This window comes from Salmo salar, chromosome 07 (genome assembly GCF_965601325.2).
Source record: "Salmo salar chromosome 07, fSalSal1, whole genome shotgun sequence".
Lineage (NCBI taxonomy): Eukaryota > Metazoa > Chordata > Actinopteri > Salmoniformes > Salmonidae > Salmo > Salmo salar.
In genome coordinates this window covers 23,995,696-24,010,150 of record NC_138297.1, presented here as the reverse complement: position 1 = coordinate 24,010,150, position 14,455 = coordinate 23,995,696, and the positions used below count along the sequence as shown (strand labels likewise).

The 14,455-nt window shown below is 39.6% G+C and overlaps 1 protein-coding gene across 1 annotated transcript; it reads left to right on the top strand.

The window, feature by feature from the left end:
- Positions 1-887: 887 nt before the first annotated feature.
- On the top strand, positions 888-8,263 carry LOC123743752 (uncharacterized). The gene is made up of 6 exons (XM_045721725.2): positions 888-947; positions 1,104-1,448; positions 1,611-1,652; positions 6,545-6,727; positions 6,916-6,950; positions 7,076-8,263. The coding sequence occupies exons 1-6, from the start codon at positions 905-907 to the stop codon at positions 7,196-7,198; spliced, it is 771 nt and encodes a 256-aa protein (XP_045577681.2). The 5' UTR covers positions 888-904; the 3' UTR covers positions 7,199-8,263.
- Positions 8,264-14,455: the final 6,192 nt, after the last annotated feature.

Here is a 14,455-nt window from a genome sequence, read left to right as displayed (position 1 = left end):
ACGCCGAAAAGCTAAAAAAACCTAGTAAATAATCTATTTATGTTCGTTCAAACATGTCAAATGTTGTTTAGCATTAATCTTTTGGTCCATTTTTAACGTTAAACATCAGTAATATTTTCACACAACCTATCCTATGTCTAGATAAAAAATTATGACAAACTCACGTTTCTCAGATTTATGCGCAGGCGCAAAAAAATGAAGTGATGACATGTCAACTTCCTTGGATTCTAATTTGCTCTCTGTTTATCATAGAGCTTCAAACAACTTTATAAAGATCGTTGACATCTAGTGGAAGCCGTAGGTGTTGCGAAATGAATCCTTTCTCACTATGGTATCTATAAAACAATGACACTAAATAGTACAGTCACAAAATTCACATTTTTTTGGATCTATTTTCACAGGTTTTTGCCTGCAATATGAGTTTTGTTATACTTACAGACACCATTCAAACTGTTTTAGAAAATTCAGAGTGTTTTCTATCCGAATGTGTTAATAATATGCATATCCTAGCTTCTGAGTTGGTGTAGGAGGCAGTTAAAAATGGGCACATATTTTTTTCAAAATGTCTCAATACTGCCCCCGAGCCCCAACAGGTTAAGAGCACTAACCCTGATAAGGTGAAGTCTTATGGTCACCTATTAACCCCACTAAACCCAAACACCTACTGTATATGAACCCAAACACTTTTCTCCATTTTAATTCAACATAACTATGCTAAACTTCTGTTTTTACACTCCACATAAAATGTCTCTGTCAATTCTGCTCTCTGTAAATAGACATTGTGGTCTAATACCAACTACCACACCCACTACCAATGAAATCACCTTTGATCTCACTGTGATCTCAGAGTGAATAGTGCTCTCTGATTCACAACCAGACAGAGCAGAATAGATCTACACACAGAATGGCCAAAACCTTCCTACCAGCTCTACTGCTCTATGGATTGAGTAAGTAAGCTACTGTTAAATCTAACATACTGTAGAGACAGAGTAAGATTGAGTGCATCCGTCAAGTATAACCAAAATGTTCAGTGCAGGACTTTTTCCTGATTTGTAACGTGATTTCAACGAATATAGTAATTAACTTTGTTCTATCTGTTTCAGGTTTGGTCTCTGTGTTGGTTTCTCAGTCTCAGACTATGGAGGTCCGTATTGGGGATACCATCACCTTGCAGTGCTCCAATGTTACAACGGCTGTGGGACACACAGCATGGTTCAAGCAAGTCAACGGATCAGAGCCTGTGTGTATCTCGTCTATGTATGACTTTAATTCAACACCTGATCTCCACAATAGTTTTCAAAGGAGACATTTTGAAATGTTCAGCAACAACACCACTATCTTTCTCAAAATCCCAAAAGTGGAAATAGCTGACTGTGGTCTGTATTTCTGTGGATTCTTTCCACATAGTCACATGTTCTTTGTCAACGCAACAGTTCTAAAAATTCAAGGTACGTTTCAATTATTTATCTGCCGTTTGATACATTTGAAAATGAGTAACAACCTAATCAGGAGTTGTCATAAAACAAAGGCAAACCTTTGCTGCACATATTGTTTAGTATAAAAATTTAGAAAAAATGATTTATTTATTTTGACTAATCTCGATGATATAGGGCACAACGGAGGTGAGGAAAGACCAGAGTCATTGACAAAAAGTGAGTTTCTCTTTCTTTCTCATGTACAGCGCCTTCAGAAACTATTCATACCCCTTCACTTATTTCACATGTTGTTGTATTACAGCCTGAATTCAAAATGGATTAAAAAAATTATTATCTCACCTATCTACACACAATACCCTATAATGACATAGAAAAAATGCCTATCAACCGAATCAGGTGTAATCATGAAACAAACGCAAACCATTGCTGGACATTTTTTCATCATTATAGTTTTTTGCAAAAAATATGTATTTTTTCTTACTAATCCCGATGTTATAGTGCACAACGGAGGTGAGGAAATACCAGAGTTGTCTAAAGAGTTTCTCTGTCTTTCTCATGTACAGTGCCTTCAGAAAGTATTCACACCCCTAGACTTATTCCACATTTTGTTGTGTTACAGCCTGAATTCAAAACTGATTGAGTAGATTGACACAAAATACCCATAATGACAAAGTGAAAACATGTTTTTGGACGTGTTAGCAAATTGATTGAAAATTAAATGCAGAAATATATTTATTTAACTAGGCAAGTCAATTAAGAACACATTCTTATTTTCAATGACAGCCTAGGAACAGTGGGTTAACTGCCTTGCTCAGGGGCAGAACGACTGATTTTTACCTTGTCAGCTCAGGGATTCGATCTTTCAACCTTTCGGTTGCTAGTCCAATGCTCTAACCACTAGGCTACCTGCCACCCCTGTAAAGTGTAATTTACATTAGTATTCACACCCCTGAGTCAATACATATTAGAATCAACTTTGGCAGTGATTACAGCTGTGCGTCTTTCTGGGTAAGTCTCTAAGAGCTTTGCACATCTGGAATGTACAATATTTCACCATTAAATATTTTTGAATTCTTCAAACTCTGTTAATCGGCTACAAAATCTATGAAACAACTTGAAGATGTCTGTCTAGCAATGACAAACATATTGCTAGACAATCATTTTCAAGTCATGTAATTTTCAAGCCACTTTAAGTCAAAACTGTAACTCAGCCACTCAGGAACATTTAATGTCGTCTTGGTAAGCAACTCCAGTGTATATTTGGCCTTGTGTTTTAAGTGATTCTCATGCTGAAAGGTGAATTTGTCTCCCGTTGTCTGTTGGAAAGTAGACTGAACCAGGTTTTCCTCAAGGATTGTTCCTGTGCTTAGAGGTATTATGTATATTTTTAGCTTTTAAAAAACTCCCTAGTCATTCTCGATGACAAGAATACCTATAACATGATGCAGCCACCACCATGCTTGAAGATATGAAGAGTGATACTCAGTGATGTGTTGTGTTGGATTTGCCCCAAACATAATGCTTTCTACTCAGGACATGAAAATAATTTCTTCGACACATTTTTAGCAGTTTTACTTTAGTGCCTTATTGCAAACAATAATATTTGTTTTATTTTATTCAGACTTTCTTTCCCTCTGTCATTTAGGTTAGTATTGTGGAGTAACTACAATGTTTTTGATCCATCCTCAGTTTTCTCCTATTCCAGCCATTAAACTCTGTAACTCATTGTGAAATACCTGAGTGGTTTCCTTCCTCACCGGCAACTGAGTTAGGAAGGACGCCTGTATCTTTGTAGTGACTGGGTGTATTGATACACCATCCAAGTGTAATTAATAACTTTACCATGCTCAAAGGGATTTTCAATGTCTTCTTTTTTTACCCATCTATCAATAGGTGCCCTTCTTTGTGAGGCATTGGAAAACCTCCCTGGTACTTGTGGTTAAATCTGTGTTTGAAATTCACTTCTCTGCTAAGGGATCTTACCGATAACTGTATGTGTGAGGTAGAGAGATGAGGTAGTCATTCAGAAATCATGTTAAAACCTCTCTGGGGTATGTGGGACTCTAGCGTCCCACCCGCGGGACACACTATTCAACAGCCAGTGAAATAGCAGGGCGGCAAATTCAAAACAACAAAAATCTCATAATTCAAATTTCTCAAACATACAACTATTATATCCCATTTTAAAGATACACTTCTCGTTAATCCAACCACATTGTCCGATTTCAAAAAGGCTTTACGGTGAAAGCATAACATTACATTATGTTAGGACAGCACCAAGACAGGAAAAACCACACAGCCATTTTCCAAGCAAGGAGAGACGTCACAAAAACCAGAAATACAGCTAAAATGAACCACTAACCTTTGATGATCTTCATCCGATGGCACTCATAGGACTTCATGTTAGACAATACATGTATGTTTTGCTCGATAAAGTTCATATTTATATCCAAAAACCCCATTTTACATTGGCGCGTTATGTTCAGAAATGTTTTGCCTCCCAAAACTTCCGGTGAATGAGCGCATCAATTTACAGAAATACTCATCATAAACGTTGATAAAATATTCAACAGTCATTCAAAGAATTATAGATACACTTCTACTTAATTAATGCAACCGCTGTGTCAGATTTCAAAAAAGCTTTACGGTGAAAGCACATTTTGCAATAATCTGAGTACAGCGCTCAGATATCAAAACAAGCCATAAAGATACCCGCCATTTTGGAGTCAACAGACAAAAATTACATTATAAATATTCACTTACCTTTGATGATCTTCATCAGAATGCACTCCCAGGAATCCCAGTTCCACAATAAATGTTTGTTTTGTTCAATAAAGTCCATCATTTATGTCCAAATACCTCCTTTTTGTTAGCACGTTTAGTCTACTCCAAATGCAGGAAGCGTGCGCAAAATGTCACAACGAAAAGTCAAAAAAAGTTCTAGTTATGTTCGTAGAAACATGTCAAACGATGTATAGCATTAATCTTTAGGATGTTTTTATCATAAATCTTCAGTAATATTCCAACCGGACTATTCCAATGTCTTCAAAAAAGAAAAGGAACACAGCTAACTCTTATGTAAGTGCGCGCCACTGAACTCATGTCATTTTCTCACTCATCTACTTCCAGGAGCTCTTATTCTTTCCCTAGTCACAGTAGAAGCATGAAACAACATTCTAAAGACTGTTGACATCTAGTGGAAGCCTTAGGAAGTGCAAAATGAACCCTAAGTCACTGTATACTGTATAGGCAATCACTTCAAAAACTACAAACCTCAGATTTGAACACTTCCTGGTTGGATTTTTCTCAGGTTTTTGCCTGCCATATGAGTTCTGTTTTCTATCCAAATCTACTAATAATATGCATATCCTACCTTCTGAGCCTGAGTAGCAGGCAGTTTAACCTGTTGGGGGTAGGGGGCAGTATTGACACGGCCGGATAAAAAAACGTACCCGATTTAATCTGGTTACTACTCCTGCCCAGTAACTAGAATATGCATATAATTATTGGCTTTGGATAGAAAACACCCTAAAGTTTCTAAAACTGTTTGAATGGTGTCTGTGAGTATAACAGAACTCATATGGCCGGCAAAAACCTGAGAGGATTCTATATGGGAAGTGGCCTGTCTGACAAGTTGTTGTTCATCTTGGCTCTTTTTATTGAAGACAGGATCTTTGCTCTAACGTGACACTTCCTACGGCTCCCATAGGCTCTCAGAGCCCGGGAAAAAGCTGAACGATATCGAGGCAGCCTCTGGCTGAAACACATTATCGCTTTTGGCAAGTGGCCAATCAGAGTACTATGGGCTTAGGCGCATGCCCGAGTCGACCCCATGCTTTATTTTCTTTTGTCTGTTTACCCAAATGCAGATTCCCGGTCGGAATATTATTGCTTTTTTACGAGAAAAATGGCATAAAAATGGATTTTAAACAGCGGTTGACATGCTTCAATGTACGGTAATGGAATATGTAGAATTTTTTTGTCACGAAATGCGCCATGCTCGTAACCCTTATTTACCCTTTCGGATAGTGTCTTGAACGCACGAACAAAACGCCGCTATTTGGATATAACTATGGATTATTTGGGACCAAACCAACATTTGTTATTGAAGTAGAAGTCCTGGGAGTGCATTCTGACGAAGAACACCAAAGGTAATAACATTTTTCTTATAGTAAATCTGACTTTGGTGAGTGCTAAACTTGCTGGGTGTCTAAATAGCTAGCCCTGTGATGCCGGGCTATCTACTTAGAATATTGCAAAATGTGCTTTCACCGAAAAGCTATTTTAAAATCGGACATATCGAGTGCATAGAGGAGTTCTGTATCTATAATTCTTAAAATAATTGTTATGCTTTTTGTGAACGTTTATCGTGAGTAATTTAGTAAATTGTTAGCAAATTCCCCGGAAGTATGCTAGTTCTGAACGTCACATGCTAATGTAAAAAGCTGTTTTTTGATATAAATATGAACTTGATTGAACAAAACATGCATGTATTGTATAACATAATGTCCTAGGTGTGTCATCTGATGAAGATCATCAAAGGTTAGTGCTGCATTTAGCTGTCTTCTGGGTTTTTGTGACATTATATGCTAGCTTGAAAAATGGGTTTCTGATTATTTCTGGCTGGGTACTCTGCTGACATAATCTAATGTTTTGCTTTTGTTGTAAAGCCTTTTTGAAATCGGACAGTGTGGTTAGATTAACGAGAGTCTTGTCTTTAAAATGGTGTAAAATAGTCATATGTTTGAGAAATTGAAGTAATAGCATTTCTAAGGTATTTGAAAATCGCGCCACGGGATTACACTGGCTGTTACGTAGGTGGCACGATTTCGTCCCGCCGGCCCTAGAGAAGTTAATTTGGGCACGCCTTTCATCCGGACGTCAAATACTGCCCCCTACCCTAGAGAAGTTAATAAACACTAATATTGCACACAGAGTGAGTCCATGCAACTTATTATATGACTTGTTATTAATCACATTAATCTGAACTTCATTAGGCTTGCTCTAACAAAGTGGTTGAATACTTATTGACCCAAGACATTTCAGATTTTAATTTTTATTAATTTGTAAACATTTCTAAAACATATTTTCACTTTGACTTTCTGAAGGCACTGCCAAAGCAAAACCAAAACATTGTAATGGAACTATCAGTCTAGTAGGAGAGGATGATGATGGAGCGACGTTCCTCCTTTCCCTGGTTGTGATCCTGGGTGTTGTGACTGCTGTTCTACTGATAGTCATCCTCATCCTGGTTCTCAAGATCAGACGAGACACAAAAACACACAACACAGGTATAATGGAGGACCATAAACATTTTCTAAAAGGTGTATATCTCAGATTATATCAATTGAACGCAAACCACACACACATGCTTAGGGTATTTCTCTCTGACCAAATTTCTTTACATTAACACACAACGTAAAATGTATGTTTGAATAACTGTTTGTGTACTGACCCAAATTACTCTTTCCTTATTCAGGTATCGAGGCTCAACTGCAGCCACAAAATAGCCAGGTAATAGAAACTGTTATATTTACTTGATTTTCGTACATGGCATCCAGATAACTGTACTTGATTAGAATTGTGTGTTTTGTTGAGATTTGTTTGATACCTCTAACCTTATTATATGTTTTCTACAGGACCCAGAATCTCTGAACTACGCAGCACTGAGTTTCCTTCAGAAGAGGTCCAGAAATAAGAAGACAGCTAAAGGTCAAATGATGGAGATGGAGTCGAGTGTTGTTTATGCTGCCACAAGATAATGTCAAATGTTTTAATGTTGATATCAGTGTACTGTAGCACCGACAAAGAACTGATGCAATATATTGAATAGTAGTAGTCAAAAATCCCCTTGTGACAGCCATCATGATTGAGTGCTGAGGTAGAGGAGGAGGGGCCAGTGAGGAACGCATCACTTCCTGTGTTGTGAGTGACAGGACGGAGCAGCTCAGTGTTGAGTGAGACCTGCTGAGGTGAACATCACTGGGCCTATCATAGTCTTGACAGAAAGATTGTGTAATATTATTATTATAATTTTTGGGGGGGATAACCAATATTTGAATACTTTTTGATATTAAAGACGACGTAGCCCTGGGCGTATATCTCTAATTCTGTGTAAATAAGATTTAGGATGCAAACCGCAACAAAATAGGGGCACTAGTTTGTATAATATATTTGTATGTCTATGATAATGGTGACACTGATAGGCCTTGTTATTTTCCACTGAGGTAAAGTCCTCTTATTCTCTATCTCTGCTGAAGACGAGCAACCTGCACCACAGGAAGACTGGCCTAGAGCTCTCTCTCTCTGTTTGTCTCTCTCTCTCTCTCTCTCTCTGTTTCTCTCTCTCTCTCTCTGTTTCTCTCTCTCTCTCTGTCTCTGCATATAACCACACACTCTCTTCTCAACAATCAGGCCCCACATCAATTTCCATCCACACCGCCAGACTGAAAATACCTGACCAAAACCAAACTCCTCCAGGCTCTAGACTAGAGACGTGCACAATGTGTGAAGTGTACAATGACAAACACTATTATACTTCAAAACATTATCTGCTGTTGTTATCATAATTTTATGGTTGAATTTATTTGAATACATGATGCACAATGATATGTGTGGACATCTGGGGTTTGGGACACCTGTACACCACCTGTATACCGCCACTTGTACACCGCCAATAAAGGTGAGTGGGCAATGTTCAAAAAATCCATAAAATGTTAGTTTTTTTTAACTTCTTGAACACTTTTGTTCACTTGTAGGCATACTTCAATCATACTGCATACATTATGTGTTTGCATGCATAGGGAACGCATCCATAAACAATAGGCCTACTGCACTAATGTTGAGTGTGCCGAGGCAGGTGTCAATGCTCTCAGCCTGGTCTAATACACTAGACGTAACATAGTAAATGTAAATCAGGGAAGTTCTAATTAGTATGATATGTTACATTTGGTATGGTTACGTAAGACAGAAGGTTACTTAACCTGTTATGGCTAGGGGGCAGTATTTTCACGGCCGGATAAAAAACGTACCCGATTTAATCTGATTATTACTCCTGCCCAGAAACTAGAATATGCATTTAATTATTAGCTTTGGATAGATATATGGATAGTTCATATTTATATCAAAAACCAGCTTTTTTACATTAGCATGTGACGTTCAGAACTAGCATACCCCCCGAAAACCTCCGGTGAATTTATTAAATTACTCACGATAAACGTTCACAAAAAGCATAACAATTTTTTAAGAATTATAGATACAGACCTCCTCTATGCACTCGATATGTCCGATTTTAAAATAGCTTTTTGGTGAAAGCACATTTTGCAATATTCTAAGTACATAGCCCAGGCATCACGGGCTCGCTATTTAGACACCCGGCAAGTTTAGCACTCACCATAATCATATTTACTATTATAAAAGTTTCATTACCTTTTGTTGTCTTCGTCAGAATGCACACCCAGGACTGCTACTTCAATAACAAATGTTGGTTTGGTCCAAAATAATCCATCGTTATATCCGAATAGCGGCGTTTTGTTCGTGCGTTCCAGACACTATCCGAAATGGTAAAGAAGTGTCGCGCGCATGGCGCAATTCGTGACAATAAAATTCTAAATTGTCCATTACCGTACTTCGAAGCATGTCAACCGCTGTTTAAAATCAATTTTTACGCCATTTTTCTCGTAGAAAAGCGATAATATTCCCACAGGGAATCTCCTTTTCGGCAAACAGAGGAAAAAATCACAAAGGCGGGGGCGGTCGGGTCACGCGCATAAGCCCAGAGTCCCTTGATCGTCCACTTGATAAAGGCGATAATGTGTTTCAGCCTGGGGTTGGAATGACGACATTCTGTTTTTTCCCGGGCTCTGAGCGCCTATGGACGACGTGGGAAGTGTCACGTTAGAGCAGAGATCCTTAGTAAAAGATAGAGATGGAAAAGAAGTTCAAGAAATGGTCAGACAGGCCACTTCCTGTAAAGGAATCTCTCAGGTTTTGACCTGCCATTTGAGTTCTGTTATACTCACAGACACCATTCAAACAGTTTTAGAAACTTTAGGGTATTTTCTATCCATATGTAATAAGTATATGCATATTCTAGTTACTGGGTAGGAGTAACCAGATTAAATCGGGTATGTTTTTTATCCAGCCGTGTCAATACTGCCCCCTAGCCCTAACAGGTTAAGGCAAGACAAAAGTAGGGTGGGAGGGGTGATTAGGCATTTAATGTGAACCTCTAGCAACCTGAAGGTTGCGTGTTCCAGTCTCATCACGGACAACTTTAGCATTTTAGCTAATTAACAACTTCGCAACTACTTACTACTTTTTAGCTACTTAGCAACTAGTTATCTTGTTAGCTAACCATTCCTCTAAACTTAACCCTTTACCCTAACATTAACCCAAACCTTGACCCTAACCTTTACCCTTAACCCTAACCCCTATCCTAGCTAACTTTAGCATTAGCCTCCTAGCTGCCTAGCTAATGTTAGCCACAATAAATTGGAATTTGTAACAAATAGTATGTTTTGCAAATTCGTAACATATTGTTTGAATTGAAATTCGTAACATATCATATGAATTGTATTTCGTAACATATCATACGAAATGGATGATGGACATCCACAAATTAATACATACCATATGAAACGTAACATTTCATACTAATTGGAGTGGCCAGATTTACATTTACTATGTTACGTCTACCCTTGAGTCCAGGTTGAGCCACTCTGCAAACTCTCATCTGACGGATTCGCTGCAGACACAACATCCTCGACCTTTAGTCAGTGTCACCTTGCTGGTGTGAACAGGGATGGTCTTTGTGGTGAGAAGTTTCCACTGAACAACCAAACATACATTTTTTTCTTTGGTACTTTTGATTTCACACCTCATCTCTTCCATGATATATTTGTTATGGTTTGTTACCAAGGCAATTTGATGTGTATACAAATAATCATGTTGCTAATTGTGTTGCTACGGCCTTGGACACGCCTTGTTGTGTTTTTGGTCAACATTTCTGAGGAGGTTGATAACAAACCCTCAGGTCCAACAGTTTCAGCCCATAGTTTTTATATTGTTACATTTCAGGGAGGCAGGAGAGTGGACTGTGCACACATCAAGGCTTAGTTTACTTTTCGCTGACAGAACTGTTATCTTTTTACAGCATCAACCAAATAACAAGTGTGCTTTGAAATGGTAAAAGAAGTGCCTCTGGTCAGAGGTACGGTACAGTATGTGCACTATATAGGGAATATATAGTGCACTCCTTCACCAAACCCTCTTTCTGAACCACACTCATACCACATGTTTATATGCAGACCACAACCTGTTGTTGTCACTATACTCATCAGACAACGGGAAAAAAATACTTTATTTAACATGCAATGCCTGACATCTATCAGAATGCTTTCAATAACTTGAGAAAGTATTGAGAGGATATACAAATTATATCGATACAATCTCTTTCTGTGAACCCTATGGAAATGTAGTAGGTATGAGGAAGTACAGAGTCAGGACCGACAGTATTATTGTTAATTTTCAGAGCATCAGAATGAGACAATATGTAAATGTAAAAGCACTCTTCGGTTTATACATTCAACAGTATAATATCACAGAAAAGTGCATGACTAGTGTGCTCTCTGAGAAGGCATTCATAAGCAGAATAATAATACTGATACCTTTGACCGTGTACATATGAGATGGCCAATCAAAATCATGCCATCCCATAAAAATTCTAATTCAAAAACTGAAATGAGAACAAGTATATATCCATATCGTACATATTGTCACACCTACTCCCTCCAGCACTTGACGTTGTCAGGTCTACTAACCACCGGCCCTGGCAACAGTTATTAAGCACACCTGCTCCCCATCGTTACGCACACCTGGTCATCATTATCTCCTTGATTACTCCCCCTCAATCATTAGGTAGTATTGTTTCTCGCGCGATTTGTACGTGATCGCATCTACGTGCCCATGGGGGTAAGATATCGGCTGTTGACCTGGGCACACACATCCCTCGCCGCTGGACACCCAGGTATCACCCACACCATCCAATCCCTCTCCGATAAGTACTGGTGGCCCACCTTGGCGCAGGATATCGCCCACTATGTCAACTACTGCTCTGTATGTGCACAATCCAAATCTCCCCTGCATGCTGTTAGGAATCTACTTCCCCTTCCCGTGCCTCAGCCGCCTTGGTCACATCTGTCTATAGACTTCGTAACTGATCTCCCCCTTTCTGATGGTTTTACCTTTCCAGTCCACTATGCTTGTTGACAGATTCTCTAAATCCTGCCGTTTTATCGCTTTCTCTGGTCTACCTAACGCTCTCCAGGTCTCTTGAGGTATTATTCCAGCAGGTTTTCCAGCACGCTGGTCCCCAATTCACGTCGCAGGTATGAAAGGCCTTCATGGCGAAGCTGGGGGTCACGATCAGCCTCATATCCGGGAGTGGCCTCAGTCCAACGGCAGGTGGAGAGGACCAACCAGGAGCTGGGGAGGTTTCTAAGGAGTCCCACTCCGACTGCCCTGACGAAAGCTGAGCCCACGGTTTGTGGGGCCCTTTGAGGTCCTTCGGAGGGTCAATGAGGTAACCTATCGTCTAAAACTCCCCACTAACTACCGGATCTCACCCTCCTTTCAAGTTTCCCTTCTCAGGCCAGTGGTTCCTGGTTACCTGGCTGATGCCGTCCCCCGCAACACCCCTCCACCTCCCCTGGACATCAAGGTTGTAGGAGTAGGCTCCAGTACCTGGTGGACTGGGAGGGGTACGGTCGTGAGGAGCGCTCTTGTGTTCAGGTGGCGGACATCCTGGACCCCAACATTATCCAGTGTTTCCATCTCTGCCGCAGTCGTCCTGCGGCTGGAGCTGAGGGGGCGGGGGGGAATTGCCACCCCTAAACCCACTCCCTCTCTCCAGCGCTCGACGAAGGCGCTCTAATAACCAAAACGTTTTTTTTTTTAACAAAAGTAGTGCACTGGGCCTTTCCTAGTCCTGTATTAGCGGACCGATATAGCCATCTGCAGTGACGCAAAAAAGTATCTGCATCTGTCCTGTTACGTGTGTTTACTGATGCCACAGCAGCAAATCAGGGATGTAGTCCCCCACTCCAGTTCTGTATAAAAAATATCTTTCATTTAGCATTTAGCATTAGATATGTATGGCAGAACTTCGCCTGGAAATAACATACAGTGTACAGATGAGGAAGTTACAAAACAATGTGAAGACATTCAAGTATTCATATATTTTTTAATGCTGGTCTCATGCAACCGTCAGACAGTCTGATATGTGACCGACCGGCTCAAATCGGTCTTATGTAGCAAAATTTGAAATTGTGTTTTTTACATTTGGAAAATAAATCTGCTTTGAAAGTTGAAGCCTTTAAATGTTTTGGTACTACTACTGGAGAGCCCTTTGTCTACACCCATTCAACATCGTTCAAACCCTCTTTAAGATTTAGCCCCGACCATCTCTTGGGGCTAGGGGGCAGTATTTTCACGGCTGGATGAAAAACGTACCCAATCTAAACAGGTTACTACTCTGGCCCAGAAAATAGAATATGCATATTATTAGTAGATTTGGATAGAAAACACTCTGAAGTTTCTAAAACGGTTTGAATGGTGTCTGTGAGTATAACAGAACTCATATGGCAGGCAAAAACCTGAGAAAAATTGAATCAGGAAGTGGGAGAAATTAGAAATGTAGTTTTTCTTTTGAATCCCTTGAAAAACTACAGTGACATATGTTGGTGCTGACATCTTCAGGACAGGAATACCGGTTTACTTAACGGAGGAATAAACACACATGTTCATCATTGGTGTTTTAACCAGAACGGGGGAAAATGCACTTTATTTATTTTCGCACATGCGCAGTCATACATCTCTCATAGGGCATGACTGTACCAGTGTAAGAACACAACTCAACAACATATTAGTCCACATGCCAACACCCCCACTTGCTCTTATACTGTACAAGTCGTATTCAACCTAACTTTATCAACACATTTAGCTTACAGTTATTCATCTCACAAATGTCAGTTTATATTCCAAACATGTAACCCAAGAATTGTTCATTTTTGAACTTCGTTACAGGTTTAGTCAAAACATCTGCAGCCATGTCTGCCGTTGGACAATATTCAATACTTATTTTACCATCACTGAGTTTAGTTTTTGTTCACATGGTGTTGACCTTGTTTGGTTCATCTTTATTTTCCCTTCACTTTGTGTAAAATCAATGCCTAGGAAATGTCCAAGCCTCCCAAGATCTTTCATCTTAAATTGTTCACTTAACTTTTACACTTGTGAGTGAGTCACTATCACTAGCAGCGATAATTAGATAATCGACCCAAATTATCAAAATGATCCTTTCTGTTGCAGTTTGTTTGTTATAAACACAGTGATCAGCTGGGTTCTGTGTAAAACCATTTTCACTAAGGTGATCATGCAACATTTTGTTCCAGTTCCTTCCTGACTGTTTCAGGCCGTACAGTGACTTGTTCAGATTGCAGACTAGTTGCTCACCTGTATCTGACCTGACTTCAAAACCCTCTGGTTGCTCCATGTACACTTCACAGTCAATAGGAGCATGTAGATATGCTGTTTTGACATCCATCTGATGTAACTAAGTCATACTGAGCTGCTAGCTGCATCAAACAGCGTAATGATGTCATATTTGCAGTTGGAGAAAAAGTCTCCTTATAGTCTATTCCTGCCACTTGACTATACCCCTTTGCAACATATCTTGCCTTGTATGTCTCAGTCTCATCTGAATCGTTTTTGACCGCATAGACCCACCTGCCCCCCACTGCATTTTTACCCTCTGGCAGTGTGGTTAATGTGAATGTATCATTTTCCCTAAGGGAATCCATCTCCTCCTTCATAGCAGTAGCCCAAATCTCTGATTTTGGTGAAATCATTGCTTCTTTGAAGGTTTGTGGTGCATTGCACATTACTCTGTAGCAGTAGTCAACACTAGGTGGTATCTGGTCATCACATTTCACTTTACACTCATAGTCTTTTAAGTACTG